The 27,386-nt window shown below is 48.7% G+C and overlaps 14 protein-coding genes across 14 annotated transcripts; 8 read left to right on the forward strand and 6 right to left on the reverse strand.

Moving 5' to 3' along the window:
* Nucleotides 1-117: 117 nt before the first annotated feature.
* On the forward strand, nucleotides 118-939 carry N7471_009229 (uncharacterized protein; the record flags this gene model as incomplete). The annotated part of the gene is made up of 1 exon (XM_057281948.1): nucleotides 118-939. The coding sequence occupies one exon, from the start codon at nucleotides 118-120 to the stop codon at nucleotides 937-939; it is 822 nt and encodes a 273-aa protein (XP_057132831.1).
* A 388-nt stretch (nucleotides 940-1,327) lies between these two features.
* Nucleotides 1,328-3,418, forward strand: N7471_009230 (DUF4246 domain-containing protein; the record flags this gene model as incomplete). The annotated part of the gene is made up of 1 exon (XM_057281949.1): nucleotides 1,328-3,418. One exon carries the CDS (start codon nucleotides 1,328-1,330, stop codon nucleotides 3,416-3,418), a length of 2,091 nt encoding a protein of 696 aa, XP_057132832.1.
* Nucleotides 3,419-3,993: 575 nt separating this feature from the next.
* Nucleotides 3,994-4,806, forward strand: N7471_009231 (uncharacterized protein). The gene is made up of 2 exons (XM_057281950.1): nucleotides 3,994-4,404; nucleotides 4,528-4,806. The coding sequence occupies exons 1-2, from the start codon at nucleotides 4,036-4,038 to the stop codon at nucleotides 4,630-4,632; spliced, it is 474 nt and encodes a 157-aa protein (XP_057132833.1). The 5' UTR covers nucleotides 3,994-4,035; the 3' UTR covers nucleotides 4,633-4,806.
* Nucleotides 4,807-5,104: 298 nt separating this feature from the next.
* Nucleotides 5,105-5,502, reverse strand: N7471_009232 (uncharacterized protein; the record flags this gene model as incomplete). Its single annotated transcript, XM_057281951.1, has 2 exons — nucleotides 5,105-5,195; nucleotides 5,258-5,502. 2 exons carry the CDS (start codon nucleotides 5,500-5,502, stop codon nucleotides 5,105-5,107), a joined length of 336 nt encoding a protein of 111 aa, XP_057132834.1.
* A 733-nt stretch (nucleotides 5,503-6,235) lies between these two features.
* Nucleotides 6,236-8,218, reverse strand: N7471_009233 (alpha/beta-hydrolase; the record flags this gene model as incomplete). Its single annotated transcript, XM_057281952.1, has 1 exon — nucleotides 6,236-8,218. One exon carries the CDS (start codon nucleotides 8,216-8,218, stop codon nucleotides 6,236-6,238), a length of 1,983 nt encoding a protein of 660 aa, XP_057132835.1.
* A 1,514-nt stretch (nucleotides 8,219-9,732) lies between these two features.
* Nucleotides 9,733-11,273, reverse strand: N7471_009234 (amidoligase enzyme-domain-containing protein). The gene is made up of 4 exons (XM_057281953.1): nucleotides 10,941-11,273; nucleotides 10,318-10,865; nucleotides 10,122-10,255; nucleotides 9,733-10,035 (listed from the first exon to the last, which is right to left on the reverse strand). Exons 1-4 carry the CDS (start codon nucleotides 11,176-11,178, stop codon nucleotides 9,915-9,917), a joined length of 1,041 nt encoding a protein of 346 aa, XP_057132836.1. The 5' UTR covers nucleotides 11,179-11,273; the 3' UTR covers nucleotides 9,733-9,914.
* Nucleotides 11,274-12,335: 1,062 nt separating this feature from the next.
* Nucleotides 12,336-13,379, forward strand: N7471_009235 (gamma-glutamylcyclotransferase family protein; the record flags this gene model as incomplete). The annotated part of the gene is made up of 1 exon (XM_057281954.1): nucleotides 12,336-13,379. One exon carries the CDS (start codon nucleotides 12,336-12,338, stop codon nucleotides 13,377-13,379), a length of 1,044 nt encoding a protein of 347 aa, XP_057132837.1.
* A 495-nt stretch (nucleotides 13,380-13,874) lies between these two features.
* Nucleotides 13,875-14,429, forward strand: N7471_009236 (GNAT family N-acetyltransferase; the record flags this gene model as incomplete). The annotated part of the gene is made up of 1 exon (XM_057281955.1): nucleotides 13,875-14,429. The coding sequence occupies one exon, from the start codon at nucleotides 13,875-13,877 to the stop codon at nucleotides 14,427-14,429; it is 555 nt and encodes a 184-aa protein (XP_057132838.1).
* Nucleotides 14,430-14,632: 203 nt separating this feature from the next.
* Nucleotides 14,633-15,874, reverse strand: N7471_009237 (uncharacterized protein; the record flags this gene model as incomplete). Its single annotated transcript, XM_057281956.1, has 4 exons — nucleotides 14,633-14,732; nucleotides 14,793-14,929; nucleotides 14,989-15,536; nucleotides 15,598-15,874. 4 exons carry the CDS (start codon nucleotides 15,872-15,874, stop codon nucleotides 14,633-14,635), a joined length of 1,062 nt encoding a protein of 353 aa, XP_057132839.1.
* Nucleotides 15,875-17,176: 1,302 nt separating this feature from the next.
* Nucleotides 17,177-18,295, forward strand: N7471_009238 (gamma-glutamylcyclotransferase family protein; the record flags this gene model as incomplete). The annotated part of the gene is made up of 1 exon (XM_057281957.1): nucleotides 17,177-18,295. One exon carries the CDS (start codon nucleotides 17,177-17,179, stop codon nucleotides 18,293-18,295), a length of 1,119 nt encoding a protein of 372 aa, XP_057132840.1.
* A 190-nt stretch (nucleotides 18,296-18,485) lies between these two features.
* On the forward strand, nucleotides 18,486-18,677 carry N7471_009239 (uncharacterized protein; the record flags this gene model as incomplete). Its single annotated transcript, XM_057281958.1, has 1 exon — nucleotides 18,486-18,677. One exon carries the CDS (start codon nucleotides 18,486-18,488, stop codon nucleotides 18,675-18,677), a length of 192 nt encoding a protein of 63 aa, XP_057132841.1.
* A 576-nt stretch (nucleotides 18,678-19,253) lies between these two features.
* On the reverse strand, nucleotides 19,254-21,238 carry N7471_009240 (acyl--CoA ligase; the record flags this gene model as incomplete). Its single annotated transcript, XM_057281959.1, has 6 exons — nucleotides 19,254-19,313; nucleotides 19,371-19,524; nucleotides 19,582-19,685; nucleotides 19,744-20,029; nucleotides 20,104-20,571; nucleotides 20,628-21,238. 6 exons carry the CDS (start codon nucleotides 21,236-21,238, stop codon nucleotides 19,254-19,256), a joined length of 1,683 nt encoding a protein of 560 aa, XP_057132842.1.
* A 1,272-nt stretch (nucleotides 21,239-22,510) lies between these two features.
* N7471_009241 (HAD family hydrolase) lies at nucleotides 22,511-24,157 on the reverse strand (the record flags this gene model as incomplete). The annotated part of the gene is made up of 4 exons (XM_057281960.1): nucleotides 22,511-23,017; nucleotides 23,073-23,218; nucleotides 23,296-23,357; nucleotides 23,412-24,157. The coding sequence occupies 4 exons, from the start codon at nucleotides 24,155-24,157 to the stop codon at nucleotides 22,511-22,513; spliced, it is 1,461 nt and encodes a 486-aa protein (XP_057132843.1).
* Nucleotides 24,158-25,358: 1,201 nt separating this feature from the next.
* N7471_009242 (PCI domain-containing protein) lies at nucleotides 25,359-26,686 on the forward strand (the record flags this gene model as incomplete). The annotated part of the gene is made up of 2 exons (XM_057281961.1): nucleotides 25,359-26,597; nucleotides 26,657-26,686. 2 exons carry the CDS (start codon nucleotides 25,359-25,361, stop codon nucleotides 26,684-26,686), a joined length of 1,269 nt encoding a protein of 422 aa, XP_057132844.1.
* Between the last annotated feature and the right edge of the window lie 700 nt (nucleotides 26,687-27,386).

Below are 27,386 nucleotides of genomic sequence, written 5' to 3' on the forward strand. Positions count from 1 at the left end.
TGAATTTAGTGAATCTTCTTCTCTACTGCTGTGAAATTCTTAACATTTTGCCTGTCCTTCCTGACCCACAAGCATCGACCATTCTCTATATAACCATTCTGTTTGAATCAGACTAAAATGAAGAGCATAGTGATATTTCTCGGAATCCTGACCTTGTTTTCGCGCACCGTTGTTGCGGTGGTCGGCGGGTCCATACTCGCGCACTGTTATGAAGCCATATATCTCTATTATGGTTATCTGGCCGACTTGGGAATCAATGGAGACAGCCGAACTCTCGGCACCGGGTGCCACCCCAGTAAGGGCACTGTTTGCACCGTGTGGGAGTTCATCGACAGCATTGAAACCAGGTTTGATGCCGCAAAGTTAGGGGATGGTGGCACGATAGGCGCTACCACTCGCCCTGGCGACCTAGAAGAACTCGCCGATACGATGGCCAAAAAAGGCTTCAATAGGTACAACGACTACGCCATGTTTGGTGGACCGGTTTTTCACAGCCAGGTTCTTCTCAAAGCCACCAAAATTCTCAACGACGCGCGCAACAACCACCCTAATGTTCTTCAAGGGGGGATTTTGGGTCAGGCCAAGAAGGCATTGCTGTATGCCCAGGGCGAGCGTGAGCAGGATACGCTAGCGTCTAAAAGGGCAGCCGTGCAGAAGGACTGGGGGAGGGAGGATCTGGTGATTGTGGAGAAGCAGGTGGTCTTGGAAGGCGGGGTCACATTTCAGGACATTGATTGGCGAGCAACTGCGGAGGCAAGTGCAATAAAATCAGGCAAAGAATTTCAACGTGTGTTAGCGGGCTTCGTGGATTTTTCTAGAACCATGAGTCGGGATGAGGATGTTGACGCTGAGCTCCGGAAACATCTCCGCATCGTGCAGAGTATTCGCACGCAGTCCGACTCTCTGGGCAGCTTGGCCGCCTGCAAGGCCCTTGAGTAACTACCGGATCTTTTTGGGGATGTGAATGTAACTAGATTGGTCGTCATTGTTATTGCAAGACACGGAGCTGAAGGCCTGATTAAGGAAATGTAGCCACGTTGATAGGGCTAATCTACATGGCACATATGTCGTTATAGTGTTAACTTACGTTGCACATCCAAAAGATGGATTTTGTGGAGATTACGGAGTAACTAGTGTTTGGGTGGATACCTACGGGATCAGGTCAGAACCTAACTAGCAGGTCTGCTAGGTCGTGTCATTTTCCACATTACAACTCCCTTCATTTCTCCCTGCCTTTTATGTCATTCGCTCTATATCTCCTCACCTAACCTCACTTCCCACCGATCCTTTGGAAGAGATCTAGGCACTCCAACACAACTATTATAGCATGACGACCCTTACTAACGCTGGCCATGGTCTGCTTCAAGTCCCTGGATTTGGCTCAATCCCCCTGACTTTTGAACTTCCCCCGGAGGCCTGCTTTGCTCATGGGCTGGTTGGATATCGCCACTCGCCTCGGTTGACCAAGCGAGAGATGGCTATGCTCCGACTCATGCAACGTATCACAGAGCATCCTGGGTGGGATCGCGCGATACTGGACTCGGATGAAACCAAGATTGCGCAGTGGTACCGGGACGCCACCGAAGGAACTGAAGGGTGTCTTATCAGTACCGCCACATGGAATTGGTGCCTCGCGGAATTACACGACAAAGCGGAGACATGGCAGGCAACGGGTCATCTCTTGGTTTTTGATAGCTCCTCAGCCGTGTGTCAGGCCGATTTGTCAATGATCGTCTTCCCGGAGGAAATCCAAAAGGGGGTGGCCCGACTAGGGTCACAAGGAAGCCATGATTCCCCCATTGTGGATCCGTCTCTATTTCCGCTAGTGTACGACCGCTCCCAAGTATTAGTCCAGGGTGGACATGTTTCCCTGGGTAATTTATGGGAACTAGCTGGGAAAGTCGCCAAAGAGCTGCCGATTGATCCTCTCGACCAAAGAATATGGCCCGAGGGTCATTTATCCCGCACTCCTGGATATGGAGGGCAGGAGAGCTGTTGGTCGAATCGCTTCCAATGGCTTCCCTGCGAAGTGCAGTTCAGTCCCGCGAGTTCTGAAATGCCCAACAGCACCCCCGATGTTCGGATTACGTCATATGTGAATAATCTCCACCCAGACTACAATACGGAGCTGTACAGACAGCTTGAGAGCCTAATCGCAGGCTCAGTTTCTTCCTGGAACGAGATTCTCTTCTACGGCAATACTCGTGGCCGCCATCCGCCACGCATCTTGACATATGGTTGTCAGGTTCACAACAACATGGAATATGACAAGATTTTTCACGAGGTGTTCCCAGTGCTCACCTGGTCTGGGCTACGTGATACCTATGAAGAGTGGCAGGAGCTGTGTAACGTCGCTCGCGAGTACATCACAGGTCCTGAGCCACCGAGATGGAAACAGGCATATTCTAGCAAGCATCAAATTCTATTACACGATGTCACACCAGAGCAGTGGGACTGTCCAAGAGATGTGCATCGTGCCCTCAAATCTAAACGGAGGCGCAGAGCCTGGTTCGACCATCCCGAGCCCGGCGCCTCATTTTCGTATGAACAATGGAGACAGGGTCAATTTACAGGACGCGCGATAAGCCCGCAGCGTGTTGGGCAGTTCCCGGATCCACTCCACCATGATCATATTCCCGTACGACTGGAGCAGAACTTTCAGCAGGATGGTCTCCAGGTCGTCGTGGAGATTACCCGCATCGAACTAACGCCGGAGAATCCCGTGTATTCCGGGGATACTCATTTCCACACCGAGGGGCTGCGCAATGACCATATTGTGGCCACCAGCCTATACGTGGTGGAAGCCAAGAATGTAACCCAGGCCCGCGTGGCGTTCGAGCATGAGGATAAAGTCCACGCGGGTGAGCTCGAGTGCAAGGTCCCGGAGGCGCTATCGACTGTCCTAGATGTGGATCACTGGGAAATATTTGAGGAGAGGCCTCCTCGGGCACTACATACCTTCGGGTCAGTTCGGATTACAGAGGGCCATCTTCTGAGCTGGCCTAATACTTATCGGTCGAAGCAAGAGTCATTTCGCTTAAGAGATCCCAGTCAGCCCGGAAATATGACCCTCGTCAAGCTTCGTCTAGTGGACCCACATTATCGCGTGTGCTCCACACGCAATGTACCTCCACAGCAGCATGACTGGTGGGCTGCTGCAGCGCGGCGGGCAGCGAATTTGGATAACCGCTTGCCCGGGGAGTTGGTACTTTCCGTCATGGAACAGGCAGACTGGTGGCCTATGTCCGCAGTTGAGGCGCGGCGCTTACGTGAAGAGTTCCACGATCATCACGAGCGTGCGCGAAAGGCCATTGAGGAGTGTGTGGGGCACCATGTGGTACTCTTTCTTCCTTACACTGAAGGGGCGGCCGGGGATGCGACGGAAGCGACTGCTGGTGCTGGTTACGAGTCTCCTTAATATCTCTTATCAAATATTTTATTTGCTCTAGACCCTGGGAGGCCACAGAACCTACCTTGTGCTAGCTCGGGCGAGAATGCACGCTAATGGACATACGCCACCGGTAATAACAATGGTATCCTTTCAAATGCATACAACTAATTAATTACAAAAAAGATCATGAATCACACACTGGTGATTGATTCATCATTATCATTGTTAATACCAACAAGCTACCCCCAGATAGGCTAATATATTGATATGCATTAGCGTCCCTTCTCGAACTGGCACGGCAGGGTATCGCGACTCCAGGTACGGAGTACTCCTAGTTTATCATTTTTCCCTGCTCAAATATGGCATCTTAGAATTAATATATGTCTATTTCTTCCAGTAGGCCCTCGGGTTTCACCGTGAGAGGTTCTCATCGTTTGGAGCGCTTGGACCAATCGAGGCAACTAAGAGGCTAACCGAAGACACCAGCGCTAGTATAGCTTCGCCAGTACCTTGTTTTAATTTCCGACTACTCCGTGCTCGGCACCACTTAAACTCCGTGCTGTGTCTCGAATCCTTTTTACCACATATGTTGTATACATCTTGTCGCTGAAGGTGGGAACTTAGGACTTCTACCTATCAACGTGATGTTTTGTCTTTGGGCCGTGAGTGCCCTTCTTGCCCTCAAGGTGACAGCAGCATTGACGGCTGGGTCCTCTTTGAGTTGCAAAGAATCAATGCAACACAACACAATATCGTTGTTCAGCCATGCCCCCTTGACCTTCTCCTACGAGGTCCCTAACAACCTTGCCTGTGCTGCGAAATGTGACGGGATATCTGGATGTCGCGCCTGGCTGTATTCCAGTTCTGGCCAGGAATGTCAACTATATCGCGAAGAGCCAGTATTCCAGGCACACAATCCGCATTTTATATCGGGTCTTTGTGACGGAGTCTCTATATCATCTTCTAAGGCCGCCGTTTCGTCATTGATATCAGCATCATCGAGTCAGCCTTCGGTAAGTTTCTAAAATCATCTGCTTTTTCTCATAACCCTCGTCTACTCTATACTGTTCTCTCATCTTTCCTCCTATGTTGCACTCAACGCACTCACTAATATCTACACTCACTAATCTCTACAGATCTATCAACAACAACCCGAGCCGAGTGTCCACGCAAAACGCGACTGGTCTGGTCGTCGCTCTCATTATCATGGTCATAGAAACAGCCATGAGCATCATGTGTAGCATGAATTTCTCCCTAGGGACACTTCCTGAATCATCGAGTAAAGGAAGCTTCGAGCGAGTGTTGTGGAAATTTATCCGAGAATGGCTGCACACCTGCCGCGAGGGCACACTATCCATAATTGCGGAGTAGAAATAATTTTACATCCATACTTCGTACACGAGCTTGGATTTACATTTGAATGGTGTCCCATTAGATGCAAACGGCCGTATCTTGCATCATTCATAAATATTGCATGGTTGTAACCCACCTAACTATTAATCTGCTCGCATGTGGTGTATGCTATTACTAGCCAGTTCTTTGAAAGAAAAGAGTGCATGTCATTCAAAATACCGGGAGATTCACGTCAGCGTATGTAGAGTGCAGTGGCTCCCCACCTACATCAGCAAATGGGTCGAAATTAGCCGGCAACCCACCCCACATACGAACAAGCTCTTCACAGTTGGCACACAGCCTCCGTACCGCGTTCCAAGTTCATCGCGAGGTACCATCTTCATACTTGCTGTGCAGCACCCCTTTCCGATGCACAGCTATTCCACACACAGCATCTGGGCTGGTATTACCCCTATCTGGTCAGCTTTAACACTACATATGTATGGATCCCAGGGATTGCAGGGGTGAACTTACTTCAACATATGTAGTAGAGGGTAGACCTCGGCGCAGTTTCCGAACCAAATCCGCTTTGCGGATGCAGGGCAGTCGATCATGGTATACCCCCTTAATGCCATATCCGCATCATTGATCAAAGAAAACCTTGCTTCTTTGACTGTCTGCGTCCATGAGGCATTTGCTTGCTTGTATCGTCCAAGCGATGCTCCTGAAAAGAAACGACCTCGGTCTTCACCCTCTGCTGTCCAGGTGCAATTGAACATTGTAGGACATGGTAGAGGATCTCCAAGCACTTTGCACCACCTTCCATACATATCCACGAGCGGGAGGTAGAAAGTGCGCGAATTTGCACCAGCTGGCGCAATACCCGTCGATAAGAGAAGCAATCCGGACGGTAGTCCAAGAAGTGAATTTAGAGAGGTGTAGGAGTGTGTATTGTCAATCTGTAACTATCTGCTACCTATAACCTCTATATATCAATGCTCATATAATACCTATAAAAAAAGAAAGGAAGGGTAGGTAAGGCTAATACGTAGTTATGACTATGTTCCCTACTATATATCACCCTACCCGAGATATCGACTATCCCTAGGCGATCGCGCGCTATAAAGAAGTATTAAAAAAGAGAATAGCCTTCTTAATATCTAATAGGGGGTGACGATGAGCGAAATGATAGCGATCAAGAAGAAATCAAGGCCCGAGAGCCATGCGAGACGGGTATCAGCGAGACGTGAGAGAATTCAAGACATAGAAAGAGAGTTCTAGTCCCTAGAATAGACTTGTATTAGCTTCTCTAAGTGATATGTCACAAAAGTACTTCATCACATTCATTCCAAATCGGGTTTGTATACGGAAGGGGTAGCTGAATACAAATTCAATAATCATGGGTACCACACATTTTGCCAGACAATCATCCAACCTTCTCGTACCTATATTGCCCTAAATACCTATCTCTCCAGGTTTCTATAGAAGGCCTCGCTTCGTTGATTCTCAGGGTTACTGTAAGTTCAGATAACAAAATTTCCTCATGCGCTCCCACATATCGAGTAGATGTCTTCTTTCACTGATGAAGTGACCCTCTCGAGGATAAGTCACCATGTCGACAGGCACGTTGTTGTGAACACACGCACGGTAGAATGCGATGGCCTGCTCTAAGGGCACACGCACGTCGTTCTCGCCATGAAGAATCAGGATGGGTGTCTTCACATGACGCATGTGCCATAATGCACTTGCCTTGCGACCATCTGCGTTACCAATCCATTGCTTCTCGAGGCTTGTCGAGTCTTCCCCGGGCTTTAAGCTCTTATCCACATCCCATGGAGCACCGCCGACCATTTCAGCTTGCATCGTATATGCATCGCTCATCATCGCCATAGAGGTCCATTCTGATATGCCTGCCCCACATATGGCTCCTCTGAATTGAAAATCCTCGCGGGTGACTCCAAAATAAGATAGAAATCCTCCCTGCGACCAACCACCGATTGCCACACGTGAAGGGTCTACCCAACCCTTGGCGATACTGTATCGCAGGACGTCAATACAGTCCGTGTAGTCGACTGTTCCAGCCCCTCCATGAGCGTAAGCCGCATGTCTTTCACCCCTACTGCTCCCACCACGGTAGTTGGGGCAAAGAACGGCATAGCCCATTGAGACTAATACCGGAGCCTCAAGACAATGGCAGACAGCAAAACCTTTGGTAATCCGCCAGTATGGCCCTCCGTGCGGAATGAGAATCGTTGCGAGTGGCCCATCCTCAGGGTTGTATGTGGAGGGAACATATATCATTCCGTCGAGATAGTATCCATCTGCCGCGCGAGTTGAAATTGACCACGACTTGGATATTTTCAGGGCGGCGATCGAGGAATTGTGAGCGGACAATCTGACTGTACCCGCAGGCTCTGAGACGGAAAAGACCTCCTCGGGATTTGACCCATCACCCTTCGTGATCGCAACGATAGCATTATCCGGAGTCTTGAGGAAGTCAAATGAGATCATCTCACACTCATCGCCATAGACCTTCGTACGAGTGCCATCACTGATCGAGTAGAACTCGTCAGCCAGGTACCTCTGGACACGGTAAGATAGGCAAGATAGATTCTTCCGAATTGTGATGCAACAGTGCTCCTCATCGCCATTTATATGCTCTGCATATGAGCTGTTTTTAATATCAAGTTCGTACAACGAAAGGGAGGTTAAGATGTGAGTTGGGACATGACCAGCAATGAAGTAAACACCACAGTCTCCCCATGCGATCTGGCTGATCATTCCGGGAAATTCGACGATTTTCTTCGGCTCCAGTCCGGACTTAGATGTCAGCCAGATCTCTGTACCGTAAAGCCAAGGAGAGTTGATATCTGGGTCTTTATGTGCAACAAAGCAAATCTCTCGTGAGTCAGGGCTCCAAGTGAAGTCATGCACGTGTCTGTTGCCACCAACGATGGTGTCAATTTGCCTTCTTGCTACATCAACAGTTCTCAGATGGTGGTATTCCTGGTCCTGGCCCCAAATTGTCGGCTCGTCTTTTGCTTTCTCCTTTGCAACCTGCTCGGTTGTCTTCTCATCCGCGCTCGTAAATGCGATACTTGTGCCGGTAGAATCCCATTGAAAGGCCACAATTGGCTTCTCAAAATCCACCGGCGTTACGGGGTATGCTTCGCCACCATTGATTGACAACAGATATATGGCAGAACTTTGCCCTGGCCGATGTCGATCCGATTTGAAGGCAACTATCATTCCCGCTGGAGACCAGTGGGGCTGTTCATCATTGAATAAACCCGGAGTAAGTTGGCGACTGCTGTTTTCTTCGCCAACTTTGGCGATCCAGATTGAGGAGGTGACATGTTCGCCCTTCTTGCTGTAAGCTCGCAGTGCATAGGCAATCTGGGTCCCGTCGGGAGAGATGGAAATATCACGAGGAACTTGAAGGTCGGCTAGAGCCTCCAAGCTCACCTCAGGCTTGTCATTTATATCAGTTTTCATTGTTCTTGTTTTGAGTGTTGGTGGGCAAGTCTGCAGGAGACGGAAATTCCAGACGGTAGGGAGTATAAGGTTCAAGGGATGATATTCATTGCCTTGGACGGTGGTGTTGGCTATCTCCGATCGCTTCGGTGGTGAAGACGGGCCGAGTAGACCTTATGAGGGCTCTCCTAAGCTAACCATACCTTAATAGACTTAGCGACTGCAATGCTCTCTTGTAATCCTCGTCGTACACTCAACCTGTTTTATCATGCAACCTCGGTTCTCCCAATTGTGTCGGCATAGCGGGGTAGAAGCAAAGATACTTTTTCCCCTGACTGCGCACTCTATATCCGGCAATAGAGCACAGGTCTCTATCAAGACACTAGAAAATACTCATTTGTCTTACAATAGTCGGTTGTTTACTGCTTCCCCTAATTGTGATGGTTGCTTGTCTCCAGTCAATGGCTTACTTCAGTCAAGAGTAAGCCGCCTGAATTAGGTTAGTAACAGACTAGTTATGCATTCTACCAGGAATGCCCTGTATAGCTTACGGGAATACACTGGATTTACAGGCCAACTGGAGCAACGGAATCAAAAAGGGGTAATACAAAGATGAGATTAACAGAGTGTTGATTCTGGTTCTCTACAACTGCTGGGGGTCGAGGGGATTGAAATACCCTCGCGAATACCTGTGATTCGGGGGTACATATCGTGAAAGGTGGCAAAAGTACGCGTAATCCCAATACTCAATACCATATCCTTGGAAGCCTCGAGAGGTACGTCGAATTTCTTTTGCAGCATCTAGATCGAGTCTAAACGGATTTGTGGTGCTGGTAAGCTTGAATATATCGGGTTTTCTTTTTACTTAATGGAGAGAAGCTGATCCGCATATCATTGAGTGTAATCCAAATATAAAGGCAACCCTACGCATATAATCACTTAGGTTGAGCATTAAATGTGCCGCCTTGACGCGATCTAGCCCTTTCGATTTCTCCTTCCCTTCTTCCTCTCCCTTCAACTCCTCTATTTTGCCCTCATCGCCGGGGAAAACGTTTGGCGTAGCGTCTCGGCGTTTTCTTGAGCTGCTATCTCTGAGGCCGATATTGACATGCAGGACGCTATTATCAGGCTATACGACGAGTTGATGAAACTTTTTCACGATTGAAACAGGTGGGTGGAAAGATTTAAGAGCAAGAACCTGCAACCATTATTAACACAGACACGGGAGTCTCCAGAGATATATAGCAAAATAGCTGCTGTGGATTTTGTCAAGGCGATGGCGAAAGCATCGATTAATAGAGGCACCAGGCATACAACCAGCAGATGAGAGAACCATCCAAGAGCTCAATGTGAGTACTAGTCGAGGGTATGCACCCATTCTGCGCGGCCCTTCAAGTTGGTTAAGATACCGACGGGAACACACGATCTAGAGCGTTTGAGACAGTGCTACATCAGACATTGAAACACATACACGCATCTCAGAAACAGATACACCTGTCAATGGAACAAGTAATAGAAGGAAACGGTACATAATGGCATGATGTTCATGTCTCTACGTATGCCGAAACCTTCATTTTCAACACCAAGATCACTATATAATTTAGATTTCACACTAGCTTCTCCACGGCAAATCCAACACACCTTAGGTCTAACGGAATTCGCGGCGTTATCATAGGATAACGCAGTCGCGCCTTTCCTGCTCCATGTCATTCGCTCATTATCTCTCGTCCCCCGACAAGTAATCCGAATCCCAGTACTGGGAAGCACCCTTTGACACGATCGACGATGTCTCCGATTCGTCCTCGTCGCTGTCCACCGTGTCTTCCCAATGTCCACTACTACAAGGGATCGTCAGTATCGTCTCTCCCAAGGGTCGAAGTCCGGATTGATGCACGCGCTCTGGTGAAGGGGAAATGGGACAAACCTGTACGACTCGTTCAGATCGTGCCAGTCTGGCGGTAGGTCGTCTGCGACATGAATGGTGCGGGCGTATTTTCTGACTTTTCGCCAGAAGTAATCTGTCTGTGGACGGTCACTTGGGCTTTTCTTAGGGAAGCGCTGTTTGATGATAACGGTTAGTGGTCGAGAGTTTGGGCTCGGCGAGGTGGTACATCTCTTACTTTGCTAGATATACAGAGCTGGATGAACGACACGACAAAGGCGATCCACCACTTTGTCCGGTTGGGGCCCCTGAGGCCGCGCCCGCCTCGAAACTCGACGGTGCCGGTACAGCGGTTGCCGGGGACGGTGTGCTCAAAATTCCACATCACGCGCCGGTCGTCTTGCATGAAGTCCTCCAACTCCCGCTCGTCGTCGACCCCCCAAATCTGTTCCATAGTCAGTCGGACATCGTTGTTGGAACCGTTCTCGTACCACACGCCGACCCTTGAAGTTTCCCAGTTCTTCTGGCAATACGCGTTGTTACGGCGGGGCGCGGGGAGCATGTCGTTCAGGTTGTTTGCGTAAAAGACGATGCCGCAGGCGATCTTCTTCAGCTCAGTTAGGGTGAAGCGCTTGTTGGGCCCAGGGGAGACGTGGATGTGGCTGCCGCATTTGGCAGAGCGGCGGGGAAGTTCGAAGACCCGGCCCCAGGAGGTCCAGAAGAGGTCGATTTCGGTTTCCCAGTGTTGGCTGGTGCTGAGGACTGGGGATACGGCTTCTATGGGAACTTTCGATTCGGCGTGTTAGTATGTTCTGGTTAGGACGGAGAGCGTTGTCCCCGGGATGAACAACAGTTCCTCACTGGCAGGGTGGGCTGGGTTGCCCAGCGATCCATCTTTTGTGAGGAACCATTTGTCGTAATGCTCGGAATGCTTGCGGTATCTGCCTTCCAGGGAATCTGCCATTGCATTAAGGCCATGGTTGCGGAGGGATGCAGCAAGCTTCTCGTAGTAAAACCTTCGGCCCTGTGAATGTCGGACCACGTGAGGCTCCGCAATGAGCTCGATCTCGACGCCGAAGTAGAAAGAGTCCCTTGCCATGAGGTTCGTTTCAAAGTAGTTTTCGTGAGCTCCTTAATATATATATATATATATATATGTATATTTGTCCGGCACTTCAAGGTAGGCGCTTGCTGCTACACACAAGGTCAGAAGTCTGATAATAAGTTGTCCATCACATCTTGGGTCTCTCAGCCTCATCGGCCGTCTCAGAGTCGATTTTTCGTATCCGATATTGCCGCTTTGCAGATTCTGGGCGTTGAAAACCCCCTCTGCCCATTAGGCTCCCCAACCGAGCAGGGAAAGGTCCCAATAGGAACCCCCCCGATGGGGGTGGCTGAGTCTGAGCGCTCAACCTCCCTCTCGTCTGTACGAGTAGGAGAGTAAATCGCCCGGACAGTATTAGGGGTAGAAGAGCCCAAAGCAGAAAGAGTCCGAGTAAGGAGCTGCAGGGCGAGAGACACCTGCATTACGGTAGCGCAGCCACCGACAAAGAGAAAACTGCAGCACGACGAGTATGGCCTCTACCCGCCTTGGCGGTATCAAGTAGCACAACGACTTTCCCTCTTGATTTTCCCACTACGCAGGAGCAATTCCAGTACAAATTGGAAGCGACTGGCCGACTTCCGCAATGAGGCTGAAAATTCCTGATAGAACCATTTGGGGCGCGGAACAAGCGCCTGGGGCTTATTGCATGATGCATGAAGCTCAAGGTATTTATCTGCAACTCTTGCTTCAGGCAGGTTCGAGAAGTGCACGTGCTGGGACGGAACGAAGTGGTTGATGTGAGAGAGCAGCGACGGAGAATGATGCCCTGTTGGGCTGGTGGGGCGGGTACCCATACTAAACTCGGGTAACCTCCGTCGGGCTGGTGGGCTAAGTTGTAAATACGCCCGGGCACCAATCACGCCGTGTTAAAAGCGAAGGCAGATTCCGCCTCACTGTGTCATGTACCATCTTGACACGTCATATGCAATCCTCCATCGCAGGCATTAGGCGCGTGGCTTGCGCTGTGATGAAGTTCTCAGCCTGATCGAAATCTGATCGTGGGAAAATAACACCATACTGTCGTTCACACAATCATTCCACTCAACACGGATTGCTTGGCACACGGTGTCTACGACTGACTCCTTCCGCTATTCCTTGCTTCGTGCTAGTGATTTGAGCCATCCGGGTCGTGGAATGCCTCTTAGCCCAAAATGTCGTCCAAGATATTTCACCGCCAATACTATTTCGCCTTTGGCAGCAACATGAGTTTGACACAAATGGCAGAACGTTGTCCCGGAAGCACTTTCATCGGGAAGGCCACACTGCGAGGATATAAATGGCAAATCAACCAGAGGCATGTGGCGAACATTGTCAAAATCACCGAAGACTTTTCAAGTGTACCAGCCGGTCAGGCTGATGTGGTCGAGGGTCTCGTGTTCTCCATTACCGATAAGGACCGTCGGACTCTAGATCGCAAGGAAGGCATCAAACTCGGTGCTTATGAACGAGTCGTGCTGAATGTTCTCCTGGAGCGACATCCAAATTTAGCCGAGAAAAAGACAGCGTTTGTTCGAGACAGGCTGCAAGATGAGTCTAATGCTATCGATCGACCGGCTAGTTACAAGGAGACACTTGTCGAGTCTCAACAAAAGTATCTTGCAATGCCCGATGGCCCTAACATTGGCAAAAATGCAGCGGATTTACAGCCCAAGCTGTCAGTCTTGTCCAAAAACCCGCCGTCCTCGGTAAGAAGTCCGGCAGCCGAGGTTGAAATAATTGAGGCGATCACATACCTGAGCACCAAGTATGCTGATAATGGACTGATACGACGCGAGTATGTTCAAAGGATGGAAAACGCAATAAGCGACGCCGTGAAGCTCGACGTGTCGCGGAATTTTGTGGAAAGGTGCCTCGAACCTTATATACATGGAGATGTGTATCAACCGGAAGAGGACGTCCAAGAAAAACCCTCGACTTCCAATCCGTCAGTCTCACAGACCGTCCTCGAAGAAAAGAAAAGGAAGGCAAACCGAGCTCATCACACCAAGAAAAAAAACCACGGCCCAAACTCTAAGAAACAGCCTCTCCGAGGCGAAGATAGAGAAAGCAAGAGAACCCACCCACAGATAGGCGAGGGAGGGCAAGTCTCAAGAAAGGAGCAAGACAAAGGACCAGCCGGCTTTTGGTCTTCCATGTCGTCGATGTTTGGCTCTGGTCAGAGTCAAGGAAGCGCAAAAGCTCCCCAGGATCGCTAATATAGGATGATGAACATCAAAATAATTAAGTTGATTTTGTTCTTCAATAAATTGAAACTGTTTACTTGTAAAATCAAACAAAACAAACATAATCAAAGAATTAAATTAGCAATGGGAGCCGATTCTGGCGTCCCGGTCGCCGTGTCCACGTATACTTCAATAGGGCGTACAACCCAGTCTAGGTTGTCTGCTTGTTATTATAGGAAATTCTATATTAGACAGGCGGTCACCCTAGTGGGAGGTGGAATTGGCTGAGGCTTACCGTTGCCGTGCTTTAACCCCAACACCCAACCTTGGTGAACCGCACTAGGACGAGGGGTAGGCACCCAAAAATTTCGAGGGTGACCAGAAGACATTTTGTCACTTTTGTTTCCTCGATCCTCAAAGCACACACGTCGAAGGGTCGCCTGAGGCAGGACGCACCCGTGTTACCAGTCCCTCTCGCAGCAACTGCAGCTGACTCGAGCCGTCCCCGATTGTTCGGCAGCGTCCAGCATGACAGACTCTGGCTGTTCCAGCGCCCCAAAATACTTTCTCACTACAGCACGTGTTGGCTTTCGTCTTTGGACTGACAATGATATCGGCTTGGCATTAGCATTGTGGGGCGACCCAGAAGTCTCTCGTTTCATTAACGCGCGTGGTGCCCTGAATGCGGCCGAGGTGAGGCAAAAGCTAAATGCTGAGTTGCAATCGCAAGCCGAGTACGGCATACAGTACTGGCCAATCTTCCTGAAAGAGAATGGTGAGCATGTTGGCTGCTGTGGAGTGCGTCCCAAGGATATTGCGAATGGCGTTATGGAGTTTGGAGTTCATTTGCGGCGTGATTATTGGGGTTCTGGGCTGGCTGCCGAAGCTGGCTGCGCCGCTATTGATTATGCATTCGCGCATCAGCATGCTACAGAACTGTTTGCAGGTCACAATCCACAAAACAAGGCTTCACGCCATCTACTGCAGAAGCTCGGGTTTGTCTACATTTGCGACGAGTTCTATCCACCGACTGGCCTGATGCATCCGTCTTATAACTTGAGACGGCCAACTACGACGACATAATCAATCTTAGATAAATTATAAAGAGATAACCATAATTGTGACGGGAGCCAAGCTAATAATGTAATATAAAATGATATATATAAATGTATGTAAATATAATCTTGTTATTTGCTACATTAATGAAAGATTAGTAGGAAATAAAGTAAGGGATCAACATCGGCAACCCTATGCATCGGCCGTGCAGAGCTGAAGTTGAGTGTTAATTACAACTCAGTGTCCGAAGTGCTGCCACTTTGAGGGACGAAGTTTGAATTCGGCGCATCAAATGGATAATCATCACCCGGGTCGTCAGCGATATCGGATCTGCAATTTCACACAAATTAAGTTACTGCATATATCCAAAGCAAAGGGCGAGAAACGCACCTGTTAGATTCGTTCATGGTCTTGAAGCTTTCCGGCAAGTGTTGGGCCATGCTCTCGGTAGCGGCGGCATTTCGGATCTTCTTCCAGAATTCCGACGAGGTGCTGGACGCGTAAGAGCTCTTGAGAGGCAGTTTGAACTGTGGCATGTCAGTACAAGTGTCACACTACGTCAAGCGTCGCACTTTGTGCGACACACCTCTTGGATTGCCAGAATCATAAATGCCACGGCAAAACTTATCCATCGCTTCGTCCTTACTGGGCCTCTGAGGCACCTCCCACCTCTGAATTCAACTGTGCCGATCGCCGGCTCCTCTGTAAAGGGCATACGCGTGACGTTGTGGAAGTTCCAGAGCACCGGGCGGTCCGTTTTCGACAAGCCCTGTACAATTTCGACGAGTTTCTCCTTGTTCTTTACGGCGTTGATTAACGCCGCTACTTCGCTTATGCTCTTCCCTTTTAGATATTGAGAATGTTTGTTGTTGGGCACACAGTAGTGGTAGTTTCTCCGGCTTTGAGGGAGAACTTGCTGAACTTGCTCGTCGTAAAAGACGACGGCAAAGGCGATTGCCTGCAGCTCTTTAAGGTAGAAGGAGCCTCTGCCGGGGGACACATGAACATGGCTACCGCATCTCAACACCCGTCGAGGTATGTGGAAGACGGCCCTCATAGCGCTCCAGTATGCATCAATTTCATCCTCCCACCGCTTGCGTGTTTCCAGCCTCGGCGATACAGCCTCGAAAGGTACTGGACACAAAATGTCAGCCGGTCTTAGTACGATTGAGTTGAAGCGCGAGATTCGACCTACCGCCGGGATGCTTGGGCCAGTCTGGAGTAATCAACGATCCATCCCACGTAATCCACCAATTAAGGTGGCGGTCGCTCGTCTCACGATACTGGGTCCTCCGGGATTCAGCAATTACTTTCAATGGTCGTTGGTCACTGCCCTTTCTGTTCCGCAGAGCTTTGGCGATCTTGTTGTACCAGAGGTCAAGGTCATTTTTCACGGGTGCCGGTACAGGCTGTTGTTTATTGTGCGGCTCGACGATGACCTCTATCTCGACGCCGAAGTAGTAGAAGGTCATATTGTCATAGATGACTATCACTGTTGGAATGTTGGAATCGTTCAGCTGGAGACCTAATCACATATATATCCAATGGAAAGGCTGTTACTATGCTGCAGTATGAGAGCCTCTGGCTCTGCCTTGGGCCATTACATATCCTAAAACGCCCGGGCATTGACAAAAGGCCACAGCCATTCGAAGCCACCAACAGATACATGTCAGGCGCACTTGGCTCCTACCTATTCTGCAAATTTGTCCATTACTGCCGTCCCTCGCCGGATAAGGAGGCTGCAGCGTCAGCATTTGGTGTTCCTAGATGCATGTGCGTGATCTGACACATTGCTCAAGAGACACCGAATACAGCCCCATTCCAACCGCAAGTATGTTCGCGGGGAGCCAATCCGTTCGCGCTGCAGCGGACGAGGCTTGTAATCTTTCTTCCATGACTGTGTCCCTATGTAGACTACTGTCATCGTGGAAGGTTGCTGCCTCGGGTTGGGCCATTGAGGTCAGTTCTTGCAAGCCACCTGGGCGTGTTGTTTGTGATAAAGGCTTCCAGCTGAGGCGTGACCCCTCGCTAGTTAGTGCTAGGACATCTTGGTAAGCCCAATAGCATTTACCCTGCCATGCCAGCTCGGGCGAGAAGGGACGCTAATGCGCATGTACTTGGTTGCCTTTTTTTGCTAGTAATACTAATACCAATAATTAATATTAATCAATTACTAGTATGTAGCCCACATCTTGTTCTGTGTTTAATTGGTTGTATGCATTTGAAAGAATATCATATTTATTACTCGTGGCCTGCATACATTAGCGTCTCTTCTCGCCCGAGCTGGCATGGCAGGGTATGCCTCACCACTAATCGTGTCCCACAGACCTTTTCTGTATTGCACCAAGTAGCCGTGCCAGCGCACACCAACGCCCCCGCCGCGCTGGGGGGGGCGGGGGCAAGGTTAGGGGCTACAACAATTAGGAATCAGCCAAAACCAGGCCAAATTAGTTCTAAAACACGGTGCTATCCAAAGAATACTAAAAAGCAAATCCATTAGGTACTTAGTTACTGATTAGTCAGCTGGTTCAAGTCACCTGGGCACTTGAATATTCATTTTGCCGTTGGGCTGACTTGTTTGCTATGATGTCTTGTCGGCTTACACCCCGGACTGCCTCTTGCTGAATATCAATATCTTGGAACTAGTGCACCACAACTCATACAGCGCGATCACTAAACTTTTGTTCAACTTTGGTTTTGACAGTCGTCGACAAAGTGGAAGTTCTTGTGGCTGCCAGCTATCTCGACGGTTTTTTCTTCCTCATCTCATCGCCATGGCTTCCAAATCGGTTCGAAGGCCGGATCGCTGGTACTATTTCGCATATGGTAGTAATATGAGCCTAAAGCAGATGGCAGAACGGTGCCCGTCATCTCTATTCATGGGAATGGGCAGAATTGATGGATATAGGTGGCAGATTAACCAGCGTGGTGTTGCAAATATTGTCCAATGCCGGGGAGACTTTGTCGAAGGTCTTGTTTACCAAATCGACGCCAAGGACAAACGACAACTAGACCGCAGTGAAGGCGTAGCGCTGGGTTTTTACAACGATGAGCATCTACACACTCAGTTCTTGGCCTTGCCGAACTGCGGAATCAAGACCTTCCATGTTGCGAAAGAACTCGAGATGGACGATCAACCTGATCTCAAAGAAAGAGAGCACCAACCATCCGCTCTAGGGCCCAAGAGGAGCAACATATCAGAGTCCACTTTTGTTGATCAAAACCCATCGCACCAACCACTATCGAGGTATCCGAGACAAGAGAGCTTAGAGATGTTTGAGGCTCTTGTCTATGTTAGCAAGGAATACAAGGATGACGGATTAATCAGATCAGAATATATTCCACGCATGGAGAAGGCAATCACGGATGGACGGAAGATGGGATTGTCAGATCAATTCTTGAATCACATCGATCGTACCATTCATCAAGGGGTACCACCGCGTCAGAATAACGATGCCTTCCGAACAAGGTACGGTCCTTACGAGAAAATGGAAAATGGTGGCACAAGCCATCAGCCGTACGAGATCTTAGAAAGCATTCGACCAAGTCAAGAACAGTACGAACGAGTGTCAACAATTCGGCCCAGCTATCCAAGGTACGCGAGGGTGATAACTGCTCGGCCAAGGTGTCAAGACTTCCACGATCTCGATGGCAATTTCAGATATGCAGATGAAAGACCCTATCGACCGACATTCGATACTGGGAGACAGTCAGAGACTCAAGAACGGGGCAGGGACAGGGACAGGTCTCCGACGAGTTCCTGGCAGAGTCGGGGCAGGGACGAACGGCGCGGTGCAGGATCAGTTACGCTTGTCACTTCACGTTACCATATTGGAGGTCATACTGAGCAGGTTGTTGAGTACCGCAGACGCGGTAGCTCTACTCCGTACTAAATTACATATGGATTAATGCATCCATATCATCAGCCCCTGCTTGTTAAGGAATAAGACATATAAATCCAGCCGCCGATCCTGTAACTCGCAGACGGAGACGATCTGATTCTCACAACTAAACACATTGTAACAATTCAAAGGCAAGCCCTGCAATCCGCACAAACCGTCTATCTTGTCAAAACCACTAACTATGGCTCGCCCCCTCGCTCCCCTGTTCCTTCTGTTCTATTCCATCATGGATAAGAACCACAACGGCGGCTCTGCTCGCACAGTCATTTCATCGCGCGTTGAATATCACGACAACAGCAGCCCTCAGCTTCATCGACCCCTCTTCCTCCTCTCGCGACAATATCATCACCAAAGACATTGCTCGCCCAGCTAGAGGCGCTGCAGATAGCCCGTCTCCCTGGCGTTCGATCCTCGGAACATATGGCAGGGACATACTTAGTCTTGCGCAAGACCCATTTTAGGTCGAAGGTCTCGACGTCTCAGAGTAATACTGGTAGGAATTTGATAGGGCGCTGCACAGTGTTTGTCCTTTTAGACTGCAGACTGTAGGTCTAAAAAGCGCATAGCGCCAAGTCGAGCAAGAAGCGGAACCTAACAGTCATGACTTGGCTCCCTGCCTCAGGTCTCCATTTCATTCAATACGATAAATACTATTCCCCCCGGCTCCATACAGGAATTCGAGCGATACTTTCAGGTGGTGCAATGTTGCGAAGCAAAATTCAAGAAATTTATTTCATCATTGCAAAGCATACCGGCTATTTTCATTCCCAATGATTCTATTTTTTTTTAGAAAAAAAAGAAGCATGTGGTGGACTTGGTCAGAGAGGCCGCAAGTGGACTGATGTATTAATTTCCGCTCTTCAGGCAAGAGTAGATGTCAATATGGTCGGTCGAGCTTCCTCCTATCGAGTTCCTTAACCAAGCACAGCATCGTCTTGATTATAGTACTTTACAATTTCGAGTTCTTCGCGATAGCGTCTCTGATAAATCGTCGCAAAATCTTCCCAGACTAGACAGTCCATCAAGTGTTATCATATGCCCTTGTAACTATTTGAGTAGCACGTACCGGAGCTTTGGGGATGGCGTCGGTGAAGACAACACCGCCTGTGAGTCTCTTAACCGTTGATACCTTGTTGTTGACGAATTGAATGATGTCGTCCACGGAAACGGAAGCTCCCGGCGCTGCCACAACATAGGCACGAGGGTACTCCTCGTCGTCTCTGTATCTGTTAGTCCATGGAACAACGCCCGTCTAAGAAAATTTTGTCAAGCCTCACTTTCTCACGCCGATGACGGCAGCATCATTGACAGCAGGGTGGCCGAGAAGGATTGCTTCGAGCTCAGCAGGCCACACCTGGACGCCTTTCACCTTGATCATTTCCTGTCACAAGATGTCAGCCGTTGTGGTCGGCTTTACTCACATGCCCTCCACGACTTGCCTTCTTCCGATCCACGACATAATACCACCCATTCTCGTCCTGGCGTGCCACATCTCCTGTCCTCAACCATCCATCTTGGGTAATAGTCTCATCGGTCGACTTTTTGTTTTGCCAGTAACCCTTCATAATGTTCGGACCACGGAACCATATTTCCCCGCTTTGTCCCGGCGCAACCTCATTCTCCTCATCATCCATCAACTTGATCTCACAGTTCGGCATAGGTTCTCCAACGGAGCCGGCTACTGCCGTTAGGGTAGGATCCCAACCGATAGTATTGCAGCAGGATCTGTGGGCAGAGTCAGTATAGGCCTCTACTCCAAGCCATGCTAAGTGGTATTTAGCGAAAGTGAGGAGACGAACTCAGTCGATGCAAGGCCCTGCTTAACATTTACGTGTCCCTGGGGCCAAAGTGACTCGTATTGGAAAGTCGGTTCTGGACCTAACGGTGCAGCACACGAGAAAGTCTTGGTGATGCTGCTGATGTTATACTTTCCACTCTTCACCGCAGAATGCTTGGTCATGGCCACGATGATGGGCGGCACAAGGTGCAGCTCCGTGATATGAAACCTCTGGATGTTTTCCAGCAAACGGTTGATCTCGTACTGCCGCATGATGTACGAGGGAACCCGTCTCGCTATGGAGATGGTGCAGAAATAGCACAGTGCCAGGCCATGGTAGAGGGGAATGGTACACAGCCACCTAGAATTTTTGGCCACCAGCTCTTTCGTGCAAAGGTTGGGATCAAGGCTCATCATAAAATCTGTCTGAACGCAGTTTGCGATAATGCCATAATGTGAAACCTCCGCTGCTTTGGGGAGACCAGTGGTTCTGTCAATCGTAATATTAGCATCGTTGGAGACATAAAAAATCCCAAAGTAACAAACCCAGATGTCATTATTGTATAGACGGTTGTGGACTTCGATTCTTCCGGAGTTAGCTTCTTCCAAACGAAGCGCCTGCCGACCTCTTTCTGCGCCAGTAAATGCTTCCAATGCTTCACTTCAGTTATAAAATTATCATCACCGCCGTCATCCTTGATGAGCGGAGCATCGTTAAACACGAAAACACGTTCCCGCCCCATGCCTACCATATTGGCGGCATCCAGAGCGCAGGCTAGAGTTGCTTCGCTCGCCAGCATGAAGCTCGGCGTGGTGAGGCTGAGCTGGTACGCCAACTCGCGGGCATTGGAGTGCGGATTCGCGGACTGGTATATGCCACTGGCCATGATAATGCCAAGGTTCACGACGGGGAATAGAACATCGTTGCCGCTGAGGATGACTACTCGATCGCCTTCTTTTAATCCCGCGGCTTGTAATCCTGCGGCTAACCGCTGGGACCAGAGACGGAGCTCAGTCCAGGTCATACACAGCGTCTCTGGGTCTTCAGCGTCAGCAAAGGCGAGAGCATCGCCTAGTGGAGCTGTAGGGGAGCCGAAAAGATAGGTAGGAATGTCCACCTCCGGAACAGAAACGCTCCATCGTGATTTCTGCGGCATGGCTAGGTATTTCGCGGGTACAGTGACGCTGATATAATGACGGATGAAGAGTCGAGAAAGTGAAGGAGTAGAAATGTCGCCCGTTCTAATTTGTCTTTCTAGGCTTACTATGTCGGGAGCCTTACATCACGTGGGCGCATATAGAATAGCGTTCTTCGAAATAGAGTTGGAGAAGGAATCGATGAGACATGCGATAGATAGCAGAAGCCATGGAGCTGAAAATGACATCTTTGCCTACCAGGGTTAGCTTTCTACAGCGTGAGCACAGCACTCTGCATTATGACTGGCTGGCGGGCGTATACGAAGGCTGCGCTGCATATAGGAAGAATGAGGGGAAAGGGGCAACACGGGACTGGCGGGAAGGAGGTTCGATTAACAAATATCAGCTACAAATCGATCTGGCCAATAAGAATGTATCCCATCTCTGGTTTCTATTACCCCTGGTTCTGGCAATGTATGGGGTGAAATATCTGACTAACAACGACAAAATGGTGCAAAAAATAGTGGATTCACCAGGAATTACCTCGACAACAAACATTACAGACCCCATTGACAGGGATACTCCAGAAAAACTACATATATACTAATGTAGACTAGCGTGTCTTGGCGATTAGGGTTCGAGAAACAATCGAAGAGTGTCTGGAGGTGGTGACACCAGTTACCGGAGGCACTGTCTGTGTGTTCAGGCGCGTGCTCAATTTTACTCTGAGATCAAAAAGCGGTAAGAGGTGAGCACTAAAATGGAAGGGGAAAGGCTTCGAGTGCCAGGCATTATCCAGTATGTATGCAAATCTATAACAGCCGCGCCATAAGAGTAGGCTAACATGGCAAATAGCAACAAGTCCACGACAGGCCTTACTAGGTGAGGCTCAAAGTTTACCGCTAAGTGAGGTTGGAACAATATCCGTGGGTCCTACAAACATGTATTTACATAGTTGCTGTAGCCTGCATATCTCTGGCGAGGTTGAAACCCTGGATTGAGGTACAAGTGTGAGAATCGAATTCAATGTATAAGAAAAGATCCATCTACCTGTAGTCACCTTCCTACTGCCTAGCGGAGTGGCTGCATGCTACGCAACCACACGAGTCTACACCTCCATATACGCCATGTGACCTGTGATACAACTCGCGAGAAGTGAAGGTGATTGAATTCACCACTACTCCTGTGATGAACAACTTGGATACAAAAATTTCTCCATAGAAAAACAAGTGTAAGACTAATCAGCCGATTTTCTTATTCTCTCACATTCAAAAATCTTTTGTGGTACATAATCAGTGAGTGAGCCGACTTTCCTCAATAACCTGTATGGCAAGAGCCGTAGTGAAACCACGATCGAAGATATGCTTTCCAACTATAGGGATAGAGTAAAGATAGCCAGGCTCCCATCCGCCGTCTTTGCATTGCATTTCAGTCAGCTTCTCCATGTCTTGGTAGTTGGCAACCCCCATTGCGTGGCATACGCTCAATCTCATTCCCAGAACGAGGCTGTCACCGGGGGCCCCAATACGCTCGTAAATTCTTTCTTTAAGAAGGGGGGCAAACTCTTTCTTAAGTTTTGCATCATAGGTCTGCTTTAGGAGTCGTGAGACATAAAAGAGAAACCATTCTGCAGTCTGATAGTAATACGTCCCGTCGACGTATGCTCTATTCAAAAGAATCTGGTAAATCCAGTCAACAGTTTTTTGAAGCTCATGCCCACGCCGATGAATATGAAATGCCAGCAAAATGTTCACGCAGGCGACTGGATCCACACGTGGTCTCTCGTGATCGAAATATACCTTCCAGTCAAATATAATTAGTCTCGGGTTTTTCAATTGAATGAAAGGGCTGTACCTGAATGAGCCCATCAGGGCTGAGATATTCAAGCATTTCATCAAGTAACATATGCACCTGTGTGTCTTTCTGTGGTACCAATTGCAGCGCTAGGGATGTAGTATCCAAGTCATTGGGTGGGTTCATGTTGGTGAATTTTGGCTGCTCTGTCAATTTTTAGTGTATTAGAGTGTAACTATAGTTTTTTTAACATTTATGAGTTAAAAGAGGTGGAATTCCGTACCTATATAGTAGTTCCAAGAAAGTCCCTTTGCATATTCTGGCTTCTTGTATACTACGAGTTCCCTGCAAAAAAATGTTAGAATGAACCCTTGCGGAATATGTGCAATGCAATAGTACTCATCGCCTGTAACTTCCAAAATTAGAAGCTGCACGTAATTATCCAAAAGAGGCGTGCCACAGTCCGTAAAAGGTTGCAAATTCTTGGCATTACGTTGGATGAATGCATTCCCTCGAGTCACTGGGTCACTGATAATGTTCAACAGAGTGCGCGATAGCTCCTGGGAACCGTTGAACATAATTCCGCGCATGCCCAATGAACGAGCCGCGACAATATCTCGAATATCGCTTCCGACAAACACTGCTTTAGTTGGATCTGTCTTGGTGGACGTCAAAAATTGATGGTAGAACCCAATATGAGGCATTCGTGCACCAGCTGCGAACGAAGTGAAGATATTATCAAAGTCGTCCAGAAATTCACTTCCCCATCGCTCGAAAATATAATCGTGGTCAGGTTTTGCAATATTCCAAACGGCTAGCATGTTTAAAAGACCCCCTGTATCACTTTTTATCTGATGGATTTCGGACACCAGGTTCTTATCATATTCAATCATCTCCCTAATCGTGGAGATAGCACCACTAAGTTCAGAAGCATCGAAACCAAATTGCTTGCCGAGCAGTTCATAGCATTGCTGCTCTTCTATCTCGTTGCACTGATAGCGCATCCAAGCAGAAGTAGATTGCAGTCGTTTGAGGGATGGAAGGAGAACAGGAATTGCTTTAATGGCCGAGTGAGGTAAATTCATAATCACACCCTCAACTTGGACGACAATGGTTGAAAAATTTGGGTTGGAAATATTGGGCATGGCTAACATATTGAGCAACCTAGTCCGAGATCGTGGTGATTGTGTAAGGTTAAAAGGTCAGTGAGTTTTAAGGCACATAGAAGTTCCGTTAACAGAATCCATAGACGAAGAAAGTAGGCTTTTATATCGTCTTTGATGTAGTCCAAGCGGGAGAGGATGACTCTTGCGATCTTGCGTTACAACCGGAATGGATATGCGTATTCATAAAGGATGCGGCAGCTGACGTGATGACTGAGTTGAACCCACACAAGCCCCTCTAAAGATAGGTGGGTGGAGTAAAGGAGAAGAAAACAAGGCCAATGCTACAGTGCCTAGTCGGATTCGAGCGGTAATGGATATAAATGTTTTGAGATCTAAACCGACTGCATGAGTAGTGCGTATCAGGATGACATAACAACATCGTCAAAACAGGTGCTTTCAACATCCGGGAATTCATGTTAGTCCCCGGGTGTGGTCGCCAATTTGATGATGATTTATTTGTTTTACGATTCAACATACAGATTTTCTTTGCTCACCGTCTTACGTCGACCCTCATTTTGACGAAGATCAACTATCTTCACCCCAAAAGACGGACGCGTCACCACACTGGATGAGACCATGGTGCAATCAATAAACCTGACAATTTGATGAACTATCAATCGAATACATGCCTCTCCGTAATCGTAGTCCCCTATAGCCTCAGTGTAGCTTCTCAAATACATCTTGATGCATTAAGTCTATATGATCGGCCGGTAGTGACGAATATGTTCGATACATATTCCACGAAGCGGTAAACGAAAGGAAAAAGTATAGATCCCTGATATTTGGTTATTATCCAAAAGAAGAGATCGCTACCTACGCGTCGACATCCTACATAAAGTAAAATGGTATGCAAGATATATTTTGTGTACGAGAATTGGATAGCTATAAGTGGTTGAAAAGTAAAAAAGCCGATAGCAAACCACCTCAGTTGCAAGGCCCAAGGCACCCGACAGTCCATTTCTAGCTCTATATCCTCACGGCTATGGAATCTTTGGAAGGCCTATTCTACTTATGTTATGACTAGATTAAATGAGTTCCATTCCAAGGTTGTTCTGTCTCTGTATACCTAGGTACCCGTCGGGTGGACATCCCAGCTCTTATCGATAACAGTAGCTCGGCTGTCCCCAGCACCACTCCACAGCAACTCTACCACCTCTCCTTCACCCAGTCGACCACCAGCATGGCCTCCCAAAAGATGACCAACGCCCTAGCGGGCATCGAAACGAACCCGCACCAACCAACAAAGCTACAGCAATACACCGATATCCTCAATGAGATGGTAACAACCTCCACCGGCCACGAACTCGCCCAAGATCTAGTCTACTACCTAGACTCAATCCTCAGCGAAGAAGTGAGCATCGTCGCTGCCCGGCCCCTCCTCGACGCCTTCATCACAGTCCTCCAATCCCTCACCCCGGAAACAAAAATAAAAGTTGGCCAGCACGCCATCACCCTCCTCCAGACACGCTCCGCCTCAGTCGAAGAACAAGACTCGCAGATCCGCGAGATCCTCGCAGACGCCTACGAATCCCAGGAAGAATACACAGCCGCCGCCCGCGCCCTACAGGGCATCCACATCGACAGCTCGCAGCGGCTAGTCTCAGACGCCGCCAAAGCGCGCCTCTGGATCCGCATCGTGCGCTACTACCTCGAAGACGACGACACCACCAACGCCGAAGCCTTCCTCAACCGCATCAAGAACCTCCCCTCCAAAATAGAGGACCACGATGCAAAGCTCTACTTCCAACTCTCACAGGCTCGGATCCTCGATGCCCGCCGCCGCTTCCTCGACGCCGCCCAGGAATACTTTAACGTGAGTCTCGCGCCGGGCGTCGACGAAGAAGACCGCCTGACGGCCCTATCCGCGGCGATCCGCTGCGCTGTCCTTGCGCCTGCTGGCCCACAGCGCTCCCGCTCCCTCGCCCGTCTATACAAAGACGACCGCACGCCCTCCGTTGAGGAATTCGGCATCCTGGAGAAGATGTTCTTAGACAGACTCCTGACGGCCGATGAAGTCGCCGCATTCGCGAATAAACTTGCGCCGCACCAGCTCGCTGTTACGGCGGATGGCACGACCGTTCTCGATAAGGCGGTTATCGAGCACAATCTCGTGGCGGCGAGCAAGCTGTATGAGAATATCCACGTTGATGACCTCGGCTCGATTCTGGGGTTGCAGTCTTCGGGTGATGTGTCTGCTGGTGAGAAGGCGGAGGCTTATGCAGCGCGCATGGTTGAGCAGGGACGGCTGCGTGGTCGGATTGATCAGATTGATGGGGTTATTTCGTTTGATGCTGATACTCTCGGCGGGTCCTCGGCTGGTGCTTCTAATGGGACGAAACTGAGGCAGTGGGATCTTGGTGTGCAGGATCTTGCGGAGGATGTAGAGCGGGTTGCGACTAGTATCTCTGATCAGTTCCCGGTATGTGCTGGCTTTCATTCTGTCTGGGGTCGTTTGTCTTGCTAATGTCTTTGTTCTAGGAATTTGCCACGAGCCAGATGGTGCATTGAATGGTCTGCTCTATCTCGTCTCTGTGTCCATCTGATGAAAGATCTACGAATTCATGCCTTCTACCTACTCTTGCATATCCTTTTAGCCAGCCTGAGAAATGAAAAATCAAGCTCCATTGCTGATATTTCTTGCCTCTGTATCTTCGAGGGACTATACTTAATTATAAATGCTGTTGAACAGCGACATTCATGGCTTCATAGACCTACAGGCTTCTGGGTGTTTTCAAGTAACCGGATGAATAGATATAATAATCTTATTGGACACGAAATCAAGTTAAACACAGCGTAAGAGGACGAAAACCAAAGTAGAAAATCAAATATATATAATACAAAGTTTCTGTCTAGTTCTTTGTAGCCAAAAAAACATTTTCGGTTCTAGTCTAATTTAGCAAAAAGATTGCAACGACGGTGCGCCCGCGAACGGAATTGATTTCTAGTCAATCGCCTTAGACCACTCGGCCAAACCGCCTTGATGAAATTTGTCTCCATATTGTGCATCATGAAGAAAAAGGACATATATACGAGTTTAGCACGGAGAATGGATTTCTTATGTGGGATAACAAAGCAAAACACATGCGATATTAGCAAAGCCGAAACTAAAGCAGGAAGCAGAGGAATTCGTAAAGCAGCACCATAGCAAATTTGACAGGCTCTCGACAATTAGAGCTCAGAAAATCACAAATTTGCAAATGATATGTTC

This window comes from Penicillium samsonianum (genome assembly GCF_028829775.1).
Source record: "Penicillium samsonianum strain IBT 33392 chromosome Unknown utg000005l_segment0_segment0, whole genome shotgun sequence".
Classification (NCBI taxonomy): domain Eukaryota; kingdom Fungi; phylum Ascomycota; class Eurotiomycetes; order Eurotiales; family Aspergillaceae; genus Penicillium; species Penicillium samsonianum.

Excerpts from the sequence above, each read along its gene's own strand:
- N7471_009231 (XM_057281950.1), top strand. The coding sequence starts at position 4,036 with ATGTTTTGTCTTTGGGCCGTGAGTGCCCTTCTTGCCCTCAAGGTGACA. Across the intron at positions 4,405-4,527 it reads CATCATCGAGTCAGCCTTCG|ATCTATCAACAACAACCCGA; the intron begins GTAAGTTTCTAA and ends TAATCTCTACAG.
- N7471_009234 (XM_057281953.1), bottom strand. The coding sequence starts at position 11,178 with ATGGCAAGGGACTCTTTCTACTTCGGCGTCGAGATCGAGCTCATTGCG. Across the intron at positions 10,866-10,940 it reads CAACCCAGCCCACCCTGCCA|TTCCCATAGAAGCCGTATCC; the intron begins GTGAGGAACTGT and ends CCGAATCGAAAG. Across the intron at positions 10,256-10,317 it reads AGCTCTGTATATCTAGCAAA|CGCTTCCCTAAGAAAAGCCC; the intron begins GTAAGAGATGTA and ends ATCATCAAACAG.